The sequence below is a fragment of the Equus przewalskii genome, chromosome 29, assembly GCF_037783145.1.
Source record: "Equus przewalskii isolate Varuska chromosome 29, EquPr2, whole genome shotgun sequence".
Classification (NCBI taxonomy): domain Eukaryota; kingdom Metazoa; phylum Chordata; class Mammalia; order Perissodactyla; family Equidae; genus Equus; species Equus przewalskii.
Genome location: NC_091859.1, coordinates 9,411,084 through 9,429,709, shown reverse-complemented (window position 1 = coordinate 9,429,709; position 18,626 = coordinate 9,411,084). Strand labels below are relative to the sequence as shown.

The window sequence follows — 18,626 nt, the reverse complement described above, 5'->3', positions numbered from 1 at the left end:
AGTTAACGTGCGTGATTAACCATGCTTTATAGATCTGTTTCACTAACCCTTTAAGTGTCACTATAATCAGATCAAAGCTCCTAAGAACGGAAGGAACATTTACCGGTTCAGATGCCCCCAGTCTATTACCAGAGAAAGACATTTTTCTTCATTTCGAGTCCAAAGAGAAGAATATAGTAAGTAGCATATAAGACAAAAAAAAAAAAAAAATCTAGCTTCTATGACCATTATTGAATGGTGATTTAACTCAAAAGAGGCAGTGTGATGATCTATATAAACAATCCTTGTGTTTTAATTTTTTTATTGAGTTAAAAGTGTTATAAAACATTATATAAGTTTCAGTTGTACAACATTATCATTCGACATCTGCATACACTGGTAAGTGATCACCATCAAAAGTCTAGTTACCATCCACCACCATACAATTTTTATAATACTATACATGCAGAGTTTTTAATAATTAAAGGTGCCTTTTAAAAAATAATGATATCCATCTTTCGAATTGTTGTATCCTCACGCATTGTCAAATTACTGTGTGAGTAACATCATTTTAGAGGTTTGGAGAGTCATTATTTTCTACATGAGAAGTGCCATGGGCATCGAAAGCAGAATTGTTAGATATGAAAATATTTCCCAATTACAGAGAAATAATATATGGCTGATTAAGTTTCAGTTTTCTTTCCTCTACCTTTTACATTTGACAACTTTTAACTGAAGCTAATTATTACTTACAGTCATTTATTCAATAAATATTTATTAACAACTTTATGCCAAACATTGTCTTAAGAACTGGGAATACAACAGTTAATAAAACAGAAGAAAAGATCTATCCCCTCATAAAAAAGAATAAATATATTCACTATATATATATCATAATATAATACATATATAACAATATGTTATATATAAATGTTCATTATATATACACATACGCACATACATATGGTGAAAATGCAATGAATAAAATAAAGCTGATTAAGGGAATAGAATATGGGAGTGGGGCATACTTTTTATGCTTTCTTCAGATAAGGACTTTCAGAAGTGTTGACGTTTGCATAGACACTTAAATAACTGATAAAGGAAACCATATAAATATTGGGTGGGCTGGGGAGAGAGAGCCAGGCAAGAGGAACAGCTATTGCAGATACTGAGGGGAGAAGTTGCTTAATATGAGATGTGAAATCACAGCTCAGTAATCCCTTCTTCCCTTGCTGTAGTTCCTGTCCCCCTCGTTGCGCTTATCCCCTTCTAACATACAGTACAATTTACTTATTATGTTGGCAGCTTCTGCACTTCTTCCCGCTACAGTGAAAGCTCTATAAGGAAGGATGTGAGTCTATTGTGTTCACAGATATATCCTAAATGCCTAGAATAGCATCCAACTCAGAGCTGGTGCTCAACAGATCTTCACTGATATTATGTTCCGGGAAATGAACCGAGACTGTGTGGCCAGTGGCCAGTGTGTAAGGGCATGATAGCATGAAGTAAGGACCGAGAAGGCCAGGGCCATATATTGCATGGCTTTCAATTTTTTTCTGAAGTATGATAGTAAGCTATTGGGTGTTGAGAGTAGGGGAATGGAAGGGTCTCATTCACCTATTTACATATGTTACAGGCTGCTGTGTGGAGAACACAATCCACATTCTCCAGCAGCTCCTACTTGAGTAGATAGGCACACCAACATGCTGGTAACTCACCTACTGCAGACCTTAATAAAGACTACAGCTGAAGTACAGACTGATGGTGCAAGAATGAAAAGATTCCTAACTCTGGACTGGTGAGACTTCACAGAAGAGGGAGCGCTGGAGCTGGATCTTGAATATGAGTAAAAAGAGAATTCTGGGCAACAGAAAATGGTTGAGAAAGGGATGAATACAACACAATCTATTGATAAAAAAAGAAATTTGGAAAGTAGAAGGTTTTGATTCTGAGTGACTAAGAGGGTAACAGTTACATTAAGTGCTTTACATACATCAGGTAACAATTTTCACAGCACTCCAATGAGTTAAAACCTATTTTAATCTCCACTTTTCAGAGAAGAAAACTGAGGCTCAGAGAAGCTAAGTCAAAGCTTTATTCTTCAAGAAAGTAGCAGAGGGGGGATTTGAATTTGGATCTGTTTGACACTAGAGCCCATGTACTGAGTTGATGATTTAATAATAATAATAATACAATCAGAATTCAAAGAAATATTCAATTCCTTGCACCTAATCAGTTCAATCAGATTAATATTTGTTTTGCATGACTGAGGCTGCCAATGTAGATAATGCTGTGCAAGGCACCATCATCATGATACTGATTATGTCCCTTTTTGATATTAAAGCAAAGCATTTATAATAAGAATTTCTGCCTTTGTTATTAAATGTTAATATTTCTATTCCTTTCATTTTTTTGTGTGTGGTGAATGTAAAGTACTAAGACAGATAAATTGAAGAAATTAATGTATGCTCATAATTTATCTTGACACAATAAACTCCTAATTCTAAGTCTGCATGGCCTCCTAATGAGCAAGCTGCAAAACTGTGACTTGACCATAATCGTTTAGGTGTCTACATTCCCAGCTAAGAGGTTGTGATCTGGGACATTTTTAATAATTCACTGCTGATATGTTTGAAATGAAGTTTTGCTGAGGTCATTCCCTGTCTAAGTGATGTCTAACCTTTTCATTACTTATCTGGTTATTGGACTGAAGAATGTACTAATAACACAAAATTGGTCACAAGACCTGGACTTAGAAGAGAGGGTCAACAAGGAAAATAGAATTTAATGAAGAAACAGGTGAAAAGATTGACTTCTCAAAGAAGCAGTATTAGCCAGCAAATTTGGAGGATAAGGGAACACCAGATCAGTCTTTCTCAGTCTCATTCACATTATGGCGCAAATAGAAAACCATGATGTTTCTCCATCATGCTCATGCAGACAGGGAAGGAAGCTCTGGCCTGGAATTGAGTGACTCAGGAGCTCTGGAAGCCCCAGGATTGGATGAGTCACCTTGAAGGTGAGAGGCCAGTGCTGAGCACACCTGTAACCTATTTGCAACATCCTGTGAAGCTCTGCCCTAGTTGGTGCAGAAGGATTCATGACAAGACCAAGAAGAGCAGGCCATTTTTCTCTCTCTTATGTTCAGTCTGACTGTAAAATAAAAGAATTGCACTATGTCAGTGGTCCACTTAATCCTGGTTGCACATTGAAAAACACCTGGAAAGCTTTAGAAAAACACTAATTTGCATCCTTAAACTAGTTAAACCAAGATGACTAGAGGTGAGGCCTAAATGTTGGTTTTTTTTTTTAAGCACAGTAGAAGATTCTATGTGAAGAAGATTCTACTGTATTAGAGGACCCCTAGGGTCTATCTCTAACCATCTGGGATTTTAAAGAATGTTAGAAGATAGCACCCAAAGTTTGTAGAGGCCAGTGAATATGTAGATGTTTTAAAAAGAAAATCATGGAAAACCCAGAAGAGAGACTGTCCCGGAAAAGAAGTTGCAAGCCATCACTAATGATGTCCAAGAAGATCCCTGGGTAGACTTTAACTTGCCAGGAAGGTTCTCTTTCTCCCTGTGCCTAAATTCAAGTGGGAATATCAATCTCAGATTTTGAGATGAGAGAAAAAGAGATAAGGATAGGTGCAAATACGTGTAAGCTTGTAAAGAAAGAGATTTCATTATAAAACTGTCAACTGTTAATCTGTGGAGAGTGAGTGAGCAAGCAGTGGAGAGAAGTCTTGAACAGACTGGAGAAAGGTTTATCAAACTACCATGAAAGGAAAAGGGGAGATAATGAGGGGCCAGGCAGCATAGAGGGCAAGCTTGACAGGGCATTCACTGTCTGATGTGCTCCAACAGCACATGTCAACTTAGGTTGTAACAGAGAAGCTGGACAACTGGATTCATACAATTCTTTACTGAATGGGTCAAACGAGAGTATATTAGGAAAATAGGGTGAGGATATTGACAAGAGAATGAAAGACACAATACACCATGGATTCTTGGTTAGGTATGGAGAGAGTGAAGATAGAAATTGCCTGATAAATTGGGAGAGAACTGGGTCAGATGATGTCTACTTTCATGATGTCCAAAAATATATATATAGTTGAAATAAAAGAATGTGAGAATGAGAGAATGGAGAGTCATGACCCTGGGGAACACAATCCCCTTTACTCTGTGTCGCAGGACCCCCAGTGGAGTAATACTCCTGGCCTCACTTGTACTCCTTCAGGAAGAAATAAATTCCTTGACAAGGGAGTTTCAGAGAATGAACTGGGCATGTGTGTCTTATCCTTTTTCTCTCTCTTGTTATCAATCTGGGGAACTGGCTGCCTCCAGAGAACATGCATTCTAAACTGCTTTCTGCCATGCTGTAAGCTTTGCAGCTTCTCCCAACCCAGTCCTCGATAGCCAAAGCCTTTAATTTAATGAGGTAAAGTCAACTGATTTGCTTGCATGCCTGAGCTATGTTCTCTCTTGCTCTCTCTCTCTCTCTCTTTTTTTTTTTTGGTGAGGAAGATTGGCCCTAAGCTAACATCTGTGCCAATCTTCCTCTATTTTGTATGTGGGACACTGCCACGGCATGACTTGATGAGTGGTGTGTAGATCCACACACGGGATCCAAACCTCCAAACCCCGGAGCCACTGAAGCAGAGCATGTGAACTTAACCACTGTGCCACTGGCCCCTGAGCTATGTTCTTTAATGTGGGTATGTTTTATTGTTCTCCCTCTCTCCTTCATGACTGTTTCATGCCATCCCTCACTTCTCAAACATTGAAAATCTCTCCCTCAACCTGACTCTCAGCTGATGTCCTTGCTTCCTAAGTTTCTGAGAACTCGGAAAAAAAACGCCCACCGCTATAGTTACCAGCATGGGAACCCACATGCTCTGCCCTCGTACCTGTTATCACAGATGGTGTTGTCTTCCTCCCCAGAGCCAATCTCTTCTCTTGTGGATTCTGTCTCCTTTCGTCTGCTCAAGGACATCGCTCCAGAATTTCGCCTCTTTCCATCTTACATCATCAATTTTTCACCTTCTATGAGAGCCTTTCCCTCAGCACAATATGTTCTTATTTCTCTTTCCTTTCCTTACCATCCACTGTCTTATTTCTTTGGTTCCTTTTGCAACAATGTGCTTTAAGAGTGTTGCATAAACACACAGTTTCCAATTTCTCTCCTTTCATTTTATCTGAAACTTACTTCAGTCAGGCTTTTCTCCCAACCTTCCACTAAAGCCACCCTCCGTATCGCTGAATCCAGTCACCAGTTGTCAGTCTTCGTCTTAACTGACCTCTCAGCAACTTTTGATCACCTACTTGATTCATTTAACCACTGGACTTTCAGGACACATCTCCTCATGGTCTCCCCCCACTTCACCAATCGCTCCGACTCGTTCTCCTTTGCTCGTCTTCCAGGACTCGTTTTGTTGGAGTGCACCAGGGCTTGGACTTGGGCCTCTTTTCTTCTCTATTTGCGTTCATTTCCTGATGACTTCATTCTAGCCTTTTGGTTTTCGGTCTGTATGCTAATGCAGCCTCCAGATTGGTATATTCAGCTGCCTATGTGACATCTCCATTTTGATGACTAATAGAAAACTTAAACTCATTATTTGCAAAATGGAACAACTGAATTTTTTCCAAGCCTGCTTCTCTCAGAGCCTTCTCTATCTCAGTTGGTGGCAATTTCATTCGTCCACTGCTCAGGCCAAAAACTTGAGCGCTGCTTGGGCCAAAGACCTCGCACTTGTCCTGGATTACTTTCTGCCTTTCACAACCCACATCTGACCCATCAGGAAAATCTGAACACTTCCACAAAATTAAAATAAATAGTCCAACAGATAGCCAGTCACCTGAAAATTCTTTGATGTGTGACATCAATTAATCAATCAGATATTTATTAACCTCTTTTTCATATTCTGTACTGAATTAAAATCAATGGCAGATAAAGGAGCCAAAGTGGAATTTTGAATTACAGTGTGGCTTTGTGTCACGTAGACCTGATTTCAAATGATGTGATTTTCCCACTTACTAGTTGTGTGATCTTAAACATGTTGCATGGTTTCTCTAAGATTCAGTTTCCTTATATATAATTGAGGAATAAATACCTTCTTTGGAGGATTTTGTAAAAGGTAACACTACGTCTGGCATGTAATATCATTTAATAAATGGTAACTATTGTGCCGTTGTTCTTGCTCTTGATAAAAATAAAACAGGATAGTGATTGGCTTTGTCTCCCAAAGAAAATTCTTGGAAAAAGTAAAATTAAGGAAGAAATGATGTACTTGCTACCATGGCAACAGTGGCAGTAGAGATCTCGATGAGTCAGAAAGAAGTCTAGAGATTGCTTTAGTCTACTCCACAGTTTTGCCTAATATTGCCCTTGTTCCTATATTCTTGCAATCTTTCTAATTGTACTTATGGGATTATTAATGGAGTGTCCATCCATATAAATTAATGAGGTAGATGAAGCAATGACATCCTGTCATAGAACTTCAATGTGACTTCTTTAAACCAGGCTGATGACACATATTTCAGAACATGAGATAAACTTAACAAAATATAATGAAATTATTGAGTTGTAGAATTATAGAGTTCTAATAAACTAATATTTTTCTGTTAAAGGAAACAAAACAAAACTCAATCCTGAATTTCATACAATTTAATTTTTGTAATTTAAGCATAAAGAAGTTCATGGACTATCATCACAATTTATTTAAACTTTTGTGAAAAATGTGACTCAAGCAGAGAAACCAAAGTGAAAGACAATTTTAGTTCTGAAAACTCTACCTGTGTATGTATATATGTGTATGTCTTTATATGTACATACATGTGCATACAGACATACACATATATGTATGTGTATAATACACACATATACATATATACACACATGTACATACATGCATATGTATAAAACTTTATGAGATTGTGTTAAAAAATACAACACATTACCATCAAGATGTGTATTAAAGCCAGATTTAATATTTTTGTCTTGCTGTAAATGAATGAAAGCTTGTAAATTTCAATGTACTTGAGTTTTTTTTTTTTTTTTTGGTCTACATGCCTACAAATCTTAAGGATTATAAAGATTGTCTTGATTTATTTGGGACACCCTCAGTGAACGGTTGGTTAGCTAAAGAAATCTCTTGGGCTTGGAAGAAAATCTCTGAGGAATTAGAAGTTTCTTTTTATTAGGATCTCTAATCCGAGTTCTTACTGCTAGAACTGATGACAAACTGTTGGATAGAGCTTCTCATTGGTGTACTACAAAATATAGTCTTTTCCCTCAGTTCACCTGCCCTTGATTTCTGTTCTAACTGTAACAGGTGTCCGGCACATCGTGGATCCTCAATAAGGATTTGTTGAATAAATGGGAGAGTGAATAAGTGAATGAATGAGCCCTACAGTCTTGTGCACAGCCAGCTATGACTGTCAGGAAGTAGGAGACTCAGAAGCAGGATGTAAAAGTAAACTTAGGATTTTGACTGTCTACACGGGGTCATGTTTGCTGCATCTTATAGAACTTGCGCTAAAAGATGAGGATACAGATATAGATAGAGGTGCAAAATAATATATATTTAGATAGATAGATAGATAGATAGATAGATAGCTGGTAATATATACTTAAATAGCTCCCATATGCCATCCATATGGATTCACTATGATGTATTGCCCATCTGGGCTGCAAATTTCACTCCATCTGGCATGACTTCTAACTGAATGCTTGGGTAGAAAATTCCTTGTTATCCTATAGTGCTATGGTGTAAATTGTAGTAATATCTCTCCATTCTCCTCTCCTCCCCCTCTGCCTCCCCTTTTTTCTTTCCCTTTCTCTCTCTCTCTTTCCTAGTCTTCATCTAGTGTGGCACTTTTCCCTTGAGCATTTATCAGAAACCAACAGAAAATAAGAATCCCTTTTCAGTGTATTCCTTTAATTCCCCAAATTATTATCACTCTAGCAAATTTTTGACCTTTTTATCCAGTACCCAAAAATTCATGAAAGGAAAACTATATTTAATAGCTTGTCTTGATACAGAATATATGTAATACTTATTTGTTAAAAAAAATCATGTTGAAGGGATATAAAAAATATTTGAGCTTAATCTTCCTGACAGGATATGAAATAGTGGGTTCTAAAGTATTTTTTTGAACTTCTTATAAAACCAAGTTGATAACATATATTTCAGAAGGCTTAGGAGTAATTATTCCCAGAGGCAGAAAGCTGTATTAGGTGACTTCTGGGAATCTTCTCTGTAAGTCTATTAAAAGCAAGTGTCTGGCTTCAGGACTTTTATTTTACCCATTTTTAAGAAAGTGCAATTTAGTCATCCTTTTACGTTTTCATTTTCAGTTCCTTTCTATAAAATTTCAAGTAGTTGAGAGAGTAGGTATTAAACTTTCTAGAGGTCATATTCTTAATTTATTTCTCTTGGTAAAAGATACATCTTGAGAAATTTTTGGAGGTGGACTGCGTAGCAATTGAAGTGAATATATTATTTATGCTTTGTGCAGTAGATGTTGCCTGGAAACCAATGGCTACTACCACGAACACATTAAATTTTATTTCACATAGTAATATTGTACTATATATTTTTTACTTTTGAGATAATACTTAAAATGGTCTTATCAATCAAAAGCAATCAAACTAAGAATGAAGTTTCTTGACAAGTCAAAATAATCTTCTACAGCTGTCTGGAAAACTAAAGAAAGATGTCAAAATATACTAAACAAAAGCATGAAAATATGACAGTACAATTCATATGTTTATTAAGGACAAGAATGTTCTAATTTGATTTAATTTCATAGAAATAGACGGTCCACCAGATTAAGTCTCTTTACTAATTTAACTTGAGAAAATGTCCGTATATTAAAAAACACATCTGGTACAGTTACCCCTTATTCCCTGAAATGTTTTCAGCCATATTTATCCAGACATTCCATGCCATCTCATATCTTTTCGCTCATTGATCCTTCTCTTCAGAAAGCCTTCAGCCACCTGCTTTTGTCAGGGTCACTCTGATATAACCCTTGAGTTAGGTGCTCAGATGTATTTACTTAATCTCCTTTAGGTTGCCCGTTATTATCACTTACTAAACTGCATTTCAGTTGTCTTGCTAGTTTACTTCTTATTAATTGATATCTCACCCACCGCATTTAAAGTTCCTTGAGGACAGAGACTGTGTCTTTTGTAATTATGACACCAGGGCCTGGAAACAGGACCAGCCCTCTAAAACCACAGTGGCCAAGGCAGGATTCTATATCCTTAGCAGTTTTCAGACCTGTTCACCACCTTCCCTATCGCCACCAGGCAGAGAGGAAAGTTGAGATGTCTCCAAATAGACCTTCAGAACAATGGAATAATGCCATTATCATAAATAGCCTAGGTAGGAAAAAAAATGTTTGGAGAAGAATGTATACTTTGGCAATTTCAACAGCATTTAGAATAGAGCACTGTACTTAAAATAGTTGTATAGAAATACCATTTCTACCTCCTGCATCTTTCAGCATTAATTCATACTACTTTTCTCCCCTCCCCACAAAGGGAATACGAAAAGAAAAAAAGACGTGTATTCTTATTGGTCAAAATGCTTCAGAGTTGCTAGCTAAAATAGTATGATGGTTGATGCAAAGTCAGCAAACATATGAGAATATTCCAGGAATATGTAATATTATACCAGAAATATTTGATTTCTTGGCTCCCCTACAATAATAATAAGAAATATAATGAATTGTCTGGTCTAAAGTATGTCAGAATCAATTTACAGGTAAGCATCAAAGTACGTGGAGGTTATATTTGCACTATAATAATCTATTTGGCAAACAAATTTTTTGTTTAAAACCTGGATTCCCAAGAAGCTTCAGGTTTGTTATTAAGACATTATTTCCACTCACAGCTCTTTGGGGAGCACGAGTTGAGTGTCTCCATTAACCACAGAAGAAGTATGATCCCCAAAGGTATCTCCAAGTGGGAAGAACGAAAAGTTTTTACGCATATCACTGGTTACCACAGCTAGTGAGACTGGATAGTTATTTTATTTGACAATCATATGAATGGGTCTCTTTGGGCTAAGAAATCAGAAAGGAAAAAGATTATTTTGAAAAAGCAAATAGTGTGGTTGCTTAAATAATTATGGAAAAAGAAAACGATTTTTCAAGTTAGTTGCAGTGATAGTTAGATTTATAATTAAAGAGACTGTTTTGGCAAATAACAGGTTATTTATACAGGAGGAAAAACATTTTTTTAAAAAATAATCATTTGTGCTCAAAACACAAAAGGATGGGAGCACGTCAAAGGTAAACAGGAGCCAACCTGAAGAAGCTCCCAGTGACCAAAGCTAGGACAATGTGAGTATCAAAATATATTATACTGGGGGCCTGCCCTGTGGTGCAGCAGTTAAGTTCGCACGTTCTGCTTTGGCGGCCCGGGAGTTAGCCAGTTCTTATCCCGGGTGCAGACATGGCACTGCTTGTCAAGCCATGCTGTGGTAGGCGTCCCACGTATAAAGTAGAGGAAGTTGGGCACGGATGTTAGCTCAGGGCCATTCTTTCTCAGCAAAAAGAGGAGGATTGGCAGCAGATGTTAGCTCAGAACTAATCTTCCTGAAATACGTATATATATATATATATAATATTGTATTATAATGCAAAGTATGAAATAAATATATCTGAGTCCATACTGATTTAAATAAATGATCTAAAAAATAATCAGAGAAGAGACAAATCTTCTGTACAGCAGAATTCCATTTAATATCTAGATACTCCCCTATCTGGGAGTCAAAGCTTAATTTCACCCTATCACCTCTTTGAGGGTGTACTAACTTCCAAAGAAGAGAGTATGGAAAGCGAAAAATAGTAACTTTACAGTAGAGAACCTGGCAAACACGATGTTAACCCAGTGATGACGGTTAATGTCACTAGAGATATGTGGCTCTCATGTGCCCCCAGTGTGATGTGATGAGGTAGCTTCACTAATATGATATGATGAGAAGGACACTTCACCTCGGTGGTATTCTCCCCCAAAACCCACAGGCCTAGTCTTATCATCAGGAAAATATCAGACAGTCTATTATGATCATGGAAAACAAGGACAAGTGGAGAAGGTGTCACAGACCAGTGGTACTGGGGAGACATGGAAACTAAGTAAATGTGGAACCCTGGATTAGAGCCTAGAACAGAAAGGGGACATTAATGGAAATACTGGTGAAATCCAAGTAGAGTCTATAGTTTAGTTAATGATTAGTACCAATATCAGGTCCTCAGTTTTGACAAATGTACCATAGTAATGTAAGATGTTAACATTTTGGGAAACTGGGTAAGGGGTATATGATATTATAAATTTGAATCATAACTGGAGAATCAAAAGTATAATGAATAATAATTTAAGTTTTAAGAGCCTATGACCACTATATTCCTTTTATAGCCTTCAAGTTCAAAGCAGGTGGTTCCTGGGTCTTGATTATGTATGTATAACTATGTCATCTTAGATATATTTACAAAGACAACACTTTGGCTTATTTTCCTCTTTGGCCCCTGAAGTCTCCACCTTTGAACCATGTGTAAATGGAACATTTATTTTGACTTCTAGAAAATGTAAAGTAATCTGAATATGATCTTTTATACAGACTAATTTGTGTTATAAGACATAGAGAAATGAACATGCTTTGCAACACAACCTACATGTTTACAATTAATATTTTGGATCTCGAGTCAAAAATCTTCATATGTGTAAAAGATGTTTCATTAACTGTTTTCTATATTTGAGAGTTTTTTAAAAAAACATATTCATTGTACTTTTTTAGGCATTGATTGTGAAACAATGATTTTTTTAGTTAAGATGGAGAAAGAAGAACAATGATGATGCTCATATCATAATGTTCTTAGGAATTAGGGAAAGGAGAAATATTTGGTATATTTTATTTGGTAATATTCCTAATATTATACAGCCTTACTGAATTGTATGCCTTGTGCCTCAATGTCCTAGCCAGCTATAATAGGCTTTGATCTATAAATTAGAAAAGAACTCTTTACTTTAAAAAACAAGGGCTTTGTAAAAAAATTTAAAATCTTCTTGAAAAGACTGGGAGTAACAAAGAGACTTGGAAACATACAGAAATAGGAGTGCTGGAGCAATAATTTGTTACTACATAGCAGCTTTAAACGGTATATGAACCATGCTTCAGGTTAGTCAGAAGAGGTCCTCTGAATTACACTGTGCACGCTTCCCTGAAATGAAACTGTATGTTATTGGTTAACCAGGATGTTTAGCATAATCACTCTGCTAGACTGTGGTGGAGGGAGGTGATTATCACTGAGAACAGATGGGCAGGTCCACAGCACTGCCAGATTCTGCACAAGCTCCATTTATTGTTGGTTCTTGCTTTTTTCCTTATGTGTTTTAAAATTCTTTTTTAACATTGTACCTTCTAACGAACTGGCTGCACAAAAGGTCGGTGGCTGATGACCTTTCAGCTGAGATTTCAAACGTAGGAGAAAGATTCAAAATGCTGTCACTGTGTATCTAAGGAGGATGGGGCAGGTTGCATTTTCCCCTCTAGCCTCCCTCAGTGCGTGCACGGATTTATCTGTACGCTAAGCTCTCTGCTCTGCATCTGTAGCTCCTTGTGGATTATATTGTCTCTGTGATCAGAAATGATTTTCTCGGATATGAACACCGTTTCTGGCTCCCCCAAAGTGCATCCTCCAAATGGGACCCGGTTTTACACTTTTCAAGTAAGTGTGCTTTAAATGGCTTCAGTACTTAGGAAGTTAATATATGGTCAAACTTTTAATAAAGGGAAATATAAGGAAAGGAAAATCGCAAAGTGTGAAAGTATTAAAGAGGATGTAAGAAATGCATAGTGGGCATGTCAGTTTAATCTATTTTTTAAATATGGAAATAAGACGGCATTAGGAGTCTACGTGAATTCAAGCAAGATAATAGTGAGCACTTACTTTTCACAGGGATTTTAAGATTTACCTCAGTATCATCTTTGAGGGTTTATGACATGTATCTCTTGGTGTTATTTATGGCTATAATATTGTGAACATTATGGAGTTACTTCCATTATATTTCACCCAGAGAGCGTAGAATTAAAAGACATTTTGTGGAACTTTGCAAACTATGTCCTCTGGGCTTAAAAAAATGTTTTGTATTTCATATACATAGCTTAACACAATTCCTTTTATTTAATTTGATTATGTGTGCAGTATACAAGCGATCAATAATACAGGAGGCTTAAGTACCATGTTTAGTATTCTTTTCAATTTGAGGTAAAGTAGAAACTCATTAAGATGGAAGATTTTCTGTGTTATCAAAAAGTCAAAATGATTTATAATATAAATGTAAATGTGAAGTGCAAAGCTGTTACCTGCTAATTGTATTTCAATTGCCTATGAATAAATCAACCATCAATCTAGAAAATGGTTAAGTCTAAACTAAATCAGGGTCTACCTCATTTTTATCCTTAAATTGCATCTTTCAGTACTAAGGTTTACTTTCTAATTCAGTCACATCATCATTACGTGAAAAGGGAAAATGAACCTCTTCTCTCTGTATATTTTACATTATGGGAATATAAACTGCCTGGCATTTAATTATTTTAGCTATATAGTTATAATGTTCTGAAAAAAATAAAGACCTAGAGAATTAATATAGTAGAGGCATTCAGAATTATTTTAAAAAGGGGCTCTGAATAAATGCACATCTGATTTATTAAAGCCTCTTGCCTTTGCAAACTATAAGCAGTAGATATAATTTCTCTCTCTCCCCTTTTTATACTTCTATTTTTAATCCTGCCGCCTCTCTTGCTTTACACTGATGTCTACTGATAGTGCAAGTCTGTGCTGTTACAGAATATATTCGCTTCCCAGTGGCGATCTGCTTTTTGTGGCAGTGACTCAAAATGCAAGTGCCCTGGGGCTGCTCTACAGAATTATTACTTTTTTTTTTCCTCCATGCACTGAGATATAAACTGTCTTTACAATATCCTGTAGCTGGCTCTCTGGGGCCGCTTTTGACATTAGGTATTCTACTTCAGTCTCTTAAAGTTTAAGGGTCAGTAAATCCCATACGCTCGGTCATGACATAGGCTTTTTACAATTCCTTTAGTAAAGATCTTGCTGACACCTTTCTTGGTAGGTGATTTTCTTTGAAAATACATTGGAATGATTTTTAACAGTTCATTTTTTGGTTGATGTTATAACAATTCATTTAAAAACTCTAATATTTCAGGTAAAATGGAAATGGCAAAAATGAACTCTATTCTCCTACATTTTTAATCTCATAAAATGATATTTCATCTTGACATTTATGATAACAATGTGTATTTAACTTTTGGTTGCTATTTTTTGTTTTTGTTTTTGGTGGAAGAGAAGGAAGAAAGAAAGATGGTTTTTAAAGCATGGTCGTAAAGCTTTATAAAAGTTGACTCTGCTTTTATTTTCAAAGGGCAGAATTAAACATAATTATTTTTCTTATTTATGTACATTAACCTATTGTAAGGCAATGTGTTTTCTTGGGTTGAAATACTGTTATGAGAAATGAGATGCTGTAAATGTAACAGACCCTTTCTCAAAAAAATGTGTCTTGTGAAAATGATTAGTTAAATTTTCAAAAGTGGTTCTCATTATAGAATGGCATAAATGCATTTCTGAAATGATTCCACATCAAGGAGTTGAGATTTTAATGCTCACTTTCTTAAAATTATTCTAGCACCAGTTAACATATGCAAAAATATTTAAGATAGCTTAGCATGAATAATACTGAATTTCAGTTCCATCTTCTCATTAAATGTTCAAGCTATCCTGCCATTTTTGCTGAAATTGTACATTATCAAATTTTAAGAGTAAGATTTAGAATGTATGTAACCTGAACAGTTCAAAGGTAAAAAGGGAACAAAAGTGGATGTTCCAATTACAAGACTTTTGTTTTCATTGCATTTTAATTTAGCTAAATAAATTCATACTTCTACACACACAAGCAAATACTGTTTCTGTATAGATTATCTAACACTTATTCTTATGTGTGAGATCTCACTTCTGTGTTACTATGAATATATTTGTATCTGCATTTTTCTATTCAAAGGTGCCTGGACTCTGGAAGATGCCAACACCCAATTTGCACTGTATGTTTAACCAATCACTTGTCACCAAAAATTGAGTTCTTGAGTGTAGTTGCCTAAAATGCCCTTTGACTGACAAAAAATAAGATTAAATGCTACTATAGGAAAAGATTAATTATAATATTTGGATTAGAACGGTGAACATATGAGGCTCAAATATACACAAATAGGAAACCTACTTTAAAACAAAATTAAATGGATATACATGTGAATATATGATATATATATATATATATATATATATATATATATGAATGCAGTAAATTCTCCTTAATTTTATGTCTATAGAAATGATATCCCAACATGATTTTACATTTAACTCTATTTTTGCAAATAAAACCATCTATATGTTTTACTAAGCCTCTAGATTGGCTAATCATAACTTAATGTGTTAATCCTTTCTGAGGTGTTGGTGGCCAAGTTGCTATCCCTCATTTCATAGAGATTAAATAGCTTCACCTAGTGGTTTTCAAACTGTGTCTGCACAGCCCAAAGGTTTCATGGGAGTTTGTCTGTAGTTGCTAGAGACTGTAGAGAAGAGGAACGTGCTCTTGAGGTCTTAATAATTTCTTATTTTGCATTTACCTCTTTCATTCATTGGAGCTCCACGCAAGCTTTCATGAGCAACAACATTAACAAAGGTTGTGCTACTATCAAAAGCAAAACAAAAGGAAGTTGGCAAACCACTTCCTCAAACCAAAGGAATTCATTTCTGACAGAAGAGATTTTCTCCATTGAACCCACAGAGGCATTATTTCTATTTAGAATACATTTCTTTGCTATTTAATCCTGGCATTAATAACATTAGCTACCAGGAATGTGTGTAAAAGTGGCTTGACTCTTGTCCGCTGGTACCCACTGAAAACAAGAGAAAGCTTTCATTACAAAGTGTGGAAACATCATAATCTGCCATTTCCATGTTTAAAATACTTCCTGTAACCCCTGTCCTTAAAGGAGAAAGTTCATCTCCCTAGCTTGTCATAGAAAGCCTTTCGTGGTCTAGAGCTCATGCAACACACTGCTTTACTTGATTTTCCGGAAAGTTATCTGTATGCTTCTGTTGTCTTTGCCTCCTCACTGAAGCTGCCCATTGGAACATTGTTTTTAAAGACTCATCTCAAATGCCACCTCCCCTGGGAAGGCTTCACTCATTTACCTCATTCCTGCATGCTGTATGAAGGGAATTTCTTTGATCCTTTGCCTGCTTATACAACTATAGAAGCACTTACTATGTTTTGTTTTAATCCCTAAGAACATTTTATCAATGTGTGCCCCTAGCACATGAATAATGCTAACATCTCTGTTTCATAAGCTTCATATATTTGAAGGTAAATGATTAAAGTATAAAAACTCAACAGGATAAGCAACAAATTATTCTTTTAACTATATAAGCAGTTGGTGAGGCATAACAATATAGAATTAGAGAAAACATCTAAAAATATATAAGGGTAAATTTGTTTAATACTAAGCCTTTGTGTACCTCTATTAGATTCTTCAAAATAGTTAACAGTTAACCTGAGTGATCTAGGAAAAGGTTTAATTTTGTTGTTGTTAAGATATATTTCTATGTTAGCTAGACAAAACCTTTTTGAGACTTTTTTCTTTATACCTTTTTACTCTTTCTTATTAATTGGGACTTTTTCATATTTTATCAAAAGAACTTTAAAATTTAATTAATACACATTTTCCCATTTAGCAGATATGATTAATACTTGAAATATGTAGAAGACTAGTAGGAAGCTGGAAATCTCAATTGCGTGAAGAATTTCATTCAAAAAATATTACTGATAATTAGTATGGGGCACCATATCTTTGTGATCAAATGAGGTTGCGATAATTCTGGGTTTTCAACTAATAACTCCATTTTTTATATTCTATCATTTTGGTACTGCCAGGAGTTCACCATTATTTTTCTATTATTCGGGGAACATTATAACTTCTCACTGTTGATAATTTTAAAATGTGTTGGAAATATCTATCAGAATGTTTGTCGCATGTTATGTATTAAAAAAGAAAAAATAATGAAGGCAAAGTAGGCCTATGGAGATGATAAGAAAGACAGACCCCTTGGCTACTGGGTTACATGGTAATATAGGCAGATGTTCACAGCTAAAGGAGAAAATTGAGGGTTTTCTCTGTCGCCCAGTTGTATGCAGTCCTGATCATGAGTGGTAGAGATAAGACAACAGGTGTTTCAATCAGGTGGACCAACATGCTCAAAGCTACTTACCCGTGTCTGGGAAAGGCAGAGTTTAACACAACTGGGACATAAGCTGGAGTTAGGAAATGGCTAAAAGTAAAAGTAAAGAATATAAAGATAGGTTTGAATATAAAGTCCAGATCCTCAGGATCTTGAATTTGATATTTAAAGAGTTTCAGTGAGCAGTGACTGGCTCGGATTTGCTGTTTAGTTAAAATATTGGATTATACTTTGGGTGGGTGATGGCACTGGAGCACAGAGAACTATTTAGTAGCTTTCCAAAAATCCAGGTGAATTGTCGTGATTTCCCTCCTTTACGGAGGAAAAAACTGATGCTCGCAAGAGGTGCCCATATAGTTGTTGATAATGCAGAGAGTAATTAATGTAGGTTCTGTCTGAATCCAGGGTTATGGAACCCAAAAGGCCACACTCTTTCCCTTACGTTCTGCTGCCTAAAGTGTTGATGATAAAATACCGAAGCGAAAAGTATTCCAAGCGACATAATCTCTAACCCTGTTGATCAATTAATTCAGAAACTTAGGGAAATTTAACTCAACTACTTCAAAACATTGTACTTCAGCCTCAATGGGTTTTAAACGTAGGGCTTTCATTTAGTTACATCTCCTCATCTAATCCCTGTTGACACAGTTTTCTCCTAGTTGGAAATATGTTTTTATAGTAATCAAATTGCCAACCAATATACATCCCGGAATTGTACTGAAAGACAAAAAGGGAAATCGAGGGGAAATAAGTCTTTCCTAAATACGCACGTTTGTTAATTTAAGAATGTTCTACACCAGTAAGATTAACCATAGAAATCAATGCATAGCCCCTGGGCTTCCACAGAGGAAATCATAACTCTTCCCTTTGCAGAGGTTCCTGCCTAATAGAAATCTGCTAGACCATGCGTTCTGTGAGGACACACACTGTGTCCTTTTCATTGTTAAGTCGCTACCACCAATGGAGTTGTCTGGCACACAGTCAGGATTAGTGAATAGGTGCTGAATTGAATTACAGATTGAAAAGAAGAATGTGTTCTGATTTAGAATGACCACCTATAGGAAGAGGTAAATGTTTCTAAGATTTCCAGGCTGGAGTCTCACTTATACCTAGCTAAAATAGCTCTATATTCCAGGTGTCACCTGGAGAGGGAAATTGGAAGTAGGGACATGAATTAGGAGGCTCTTGAGATAAAGCATTTAATGCACTGAGCTCAGTGCCTGCTCGTTACTAAGAGCTCAATAAGCAGCAGCAGCCCCAGACAAGGTCTGCTAGAGGTGGCAAAGATAGGAGCTAAGAGAAGTTACGGACAAGGGAATA

General features: G+C 36.1%; 1 protein-coding gene across 50 annotated transcripts in view; it reads left to right on the top strand.

The window, feature by feature from the left end:
• PPFIA2 (PTPRF interacting protein alpha 2) overlaps positions 1-18,626 on the top strand; it is a 454,616-nt gene that overhangs the window by 131,055 nt on the left and 304,935 nt on the right. For 8 of the 50 annotated variants that reach the window (XM_070599440.1, XM_070599435.1, XM_070599436.1 and 5 more), the window contains exon 1: positions 12,287-12,716. The exons of 35 other annotated variants lie outside the window; for them this stretch is intronic. In XM_070599440.1, coding sequence (XP_070455541.1) covers positions 12,636-12,716 — 81 coding nt within the window. In that variant the 5' untranslated portion in view covers positions 12,287-12,635. Of the gene's footprint in view, positions 1-12,273; positions 12,717-18,626 lie in introns of those variants that run through there. 7 more of the 50 variants (XM_070599444.1, XM_070599439.1, XM_070599433.1 and 4 more) reach the window with 3 other exon arrangements.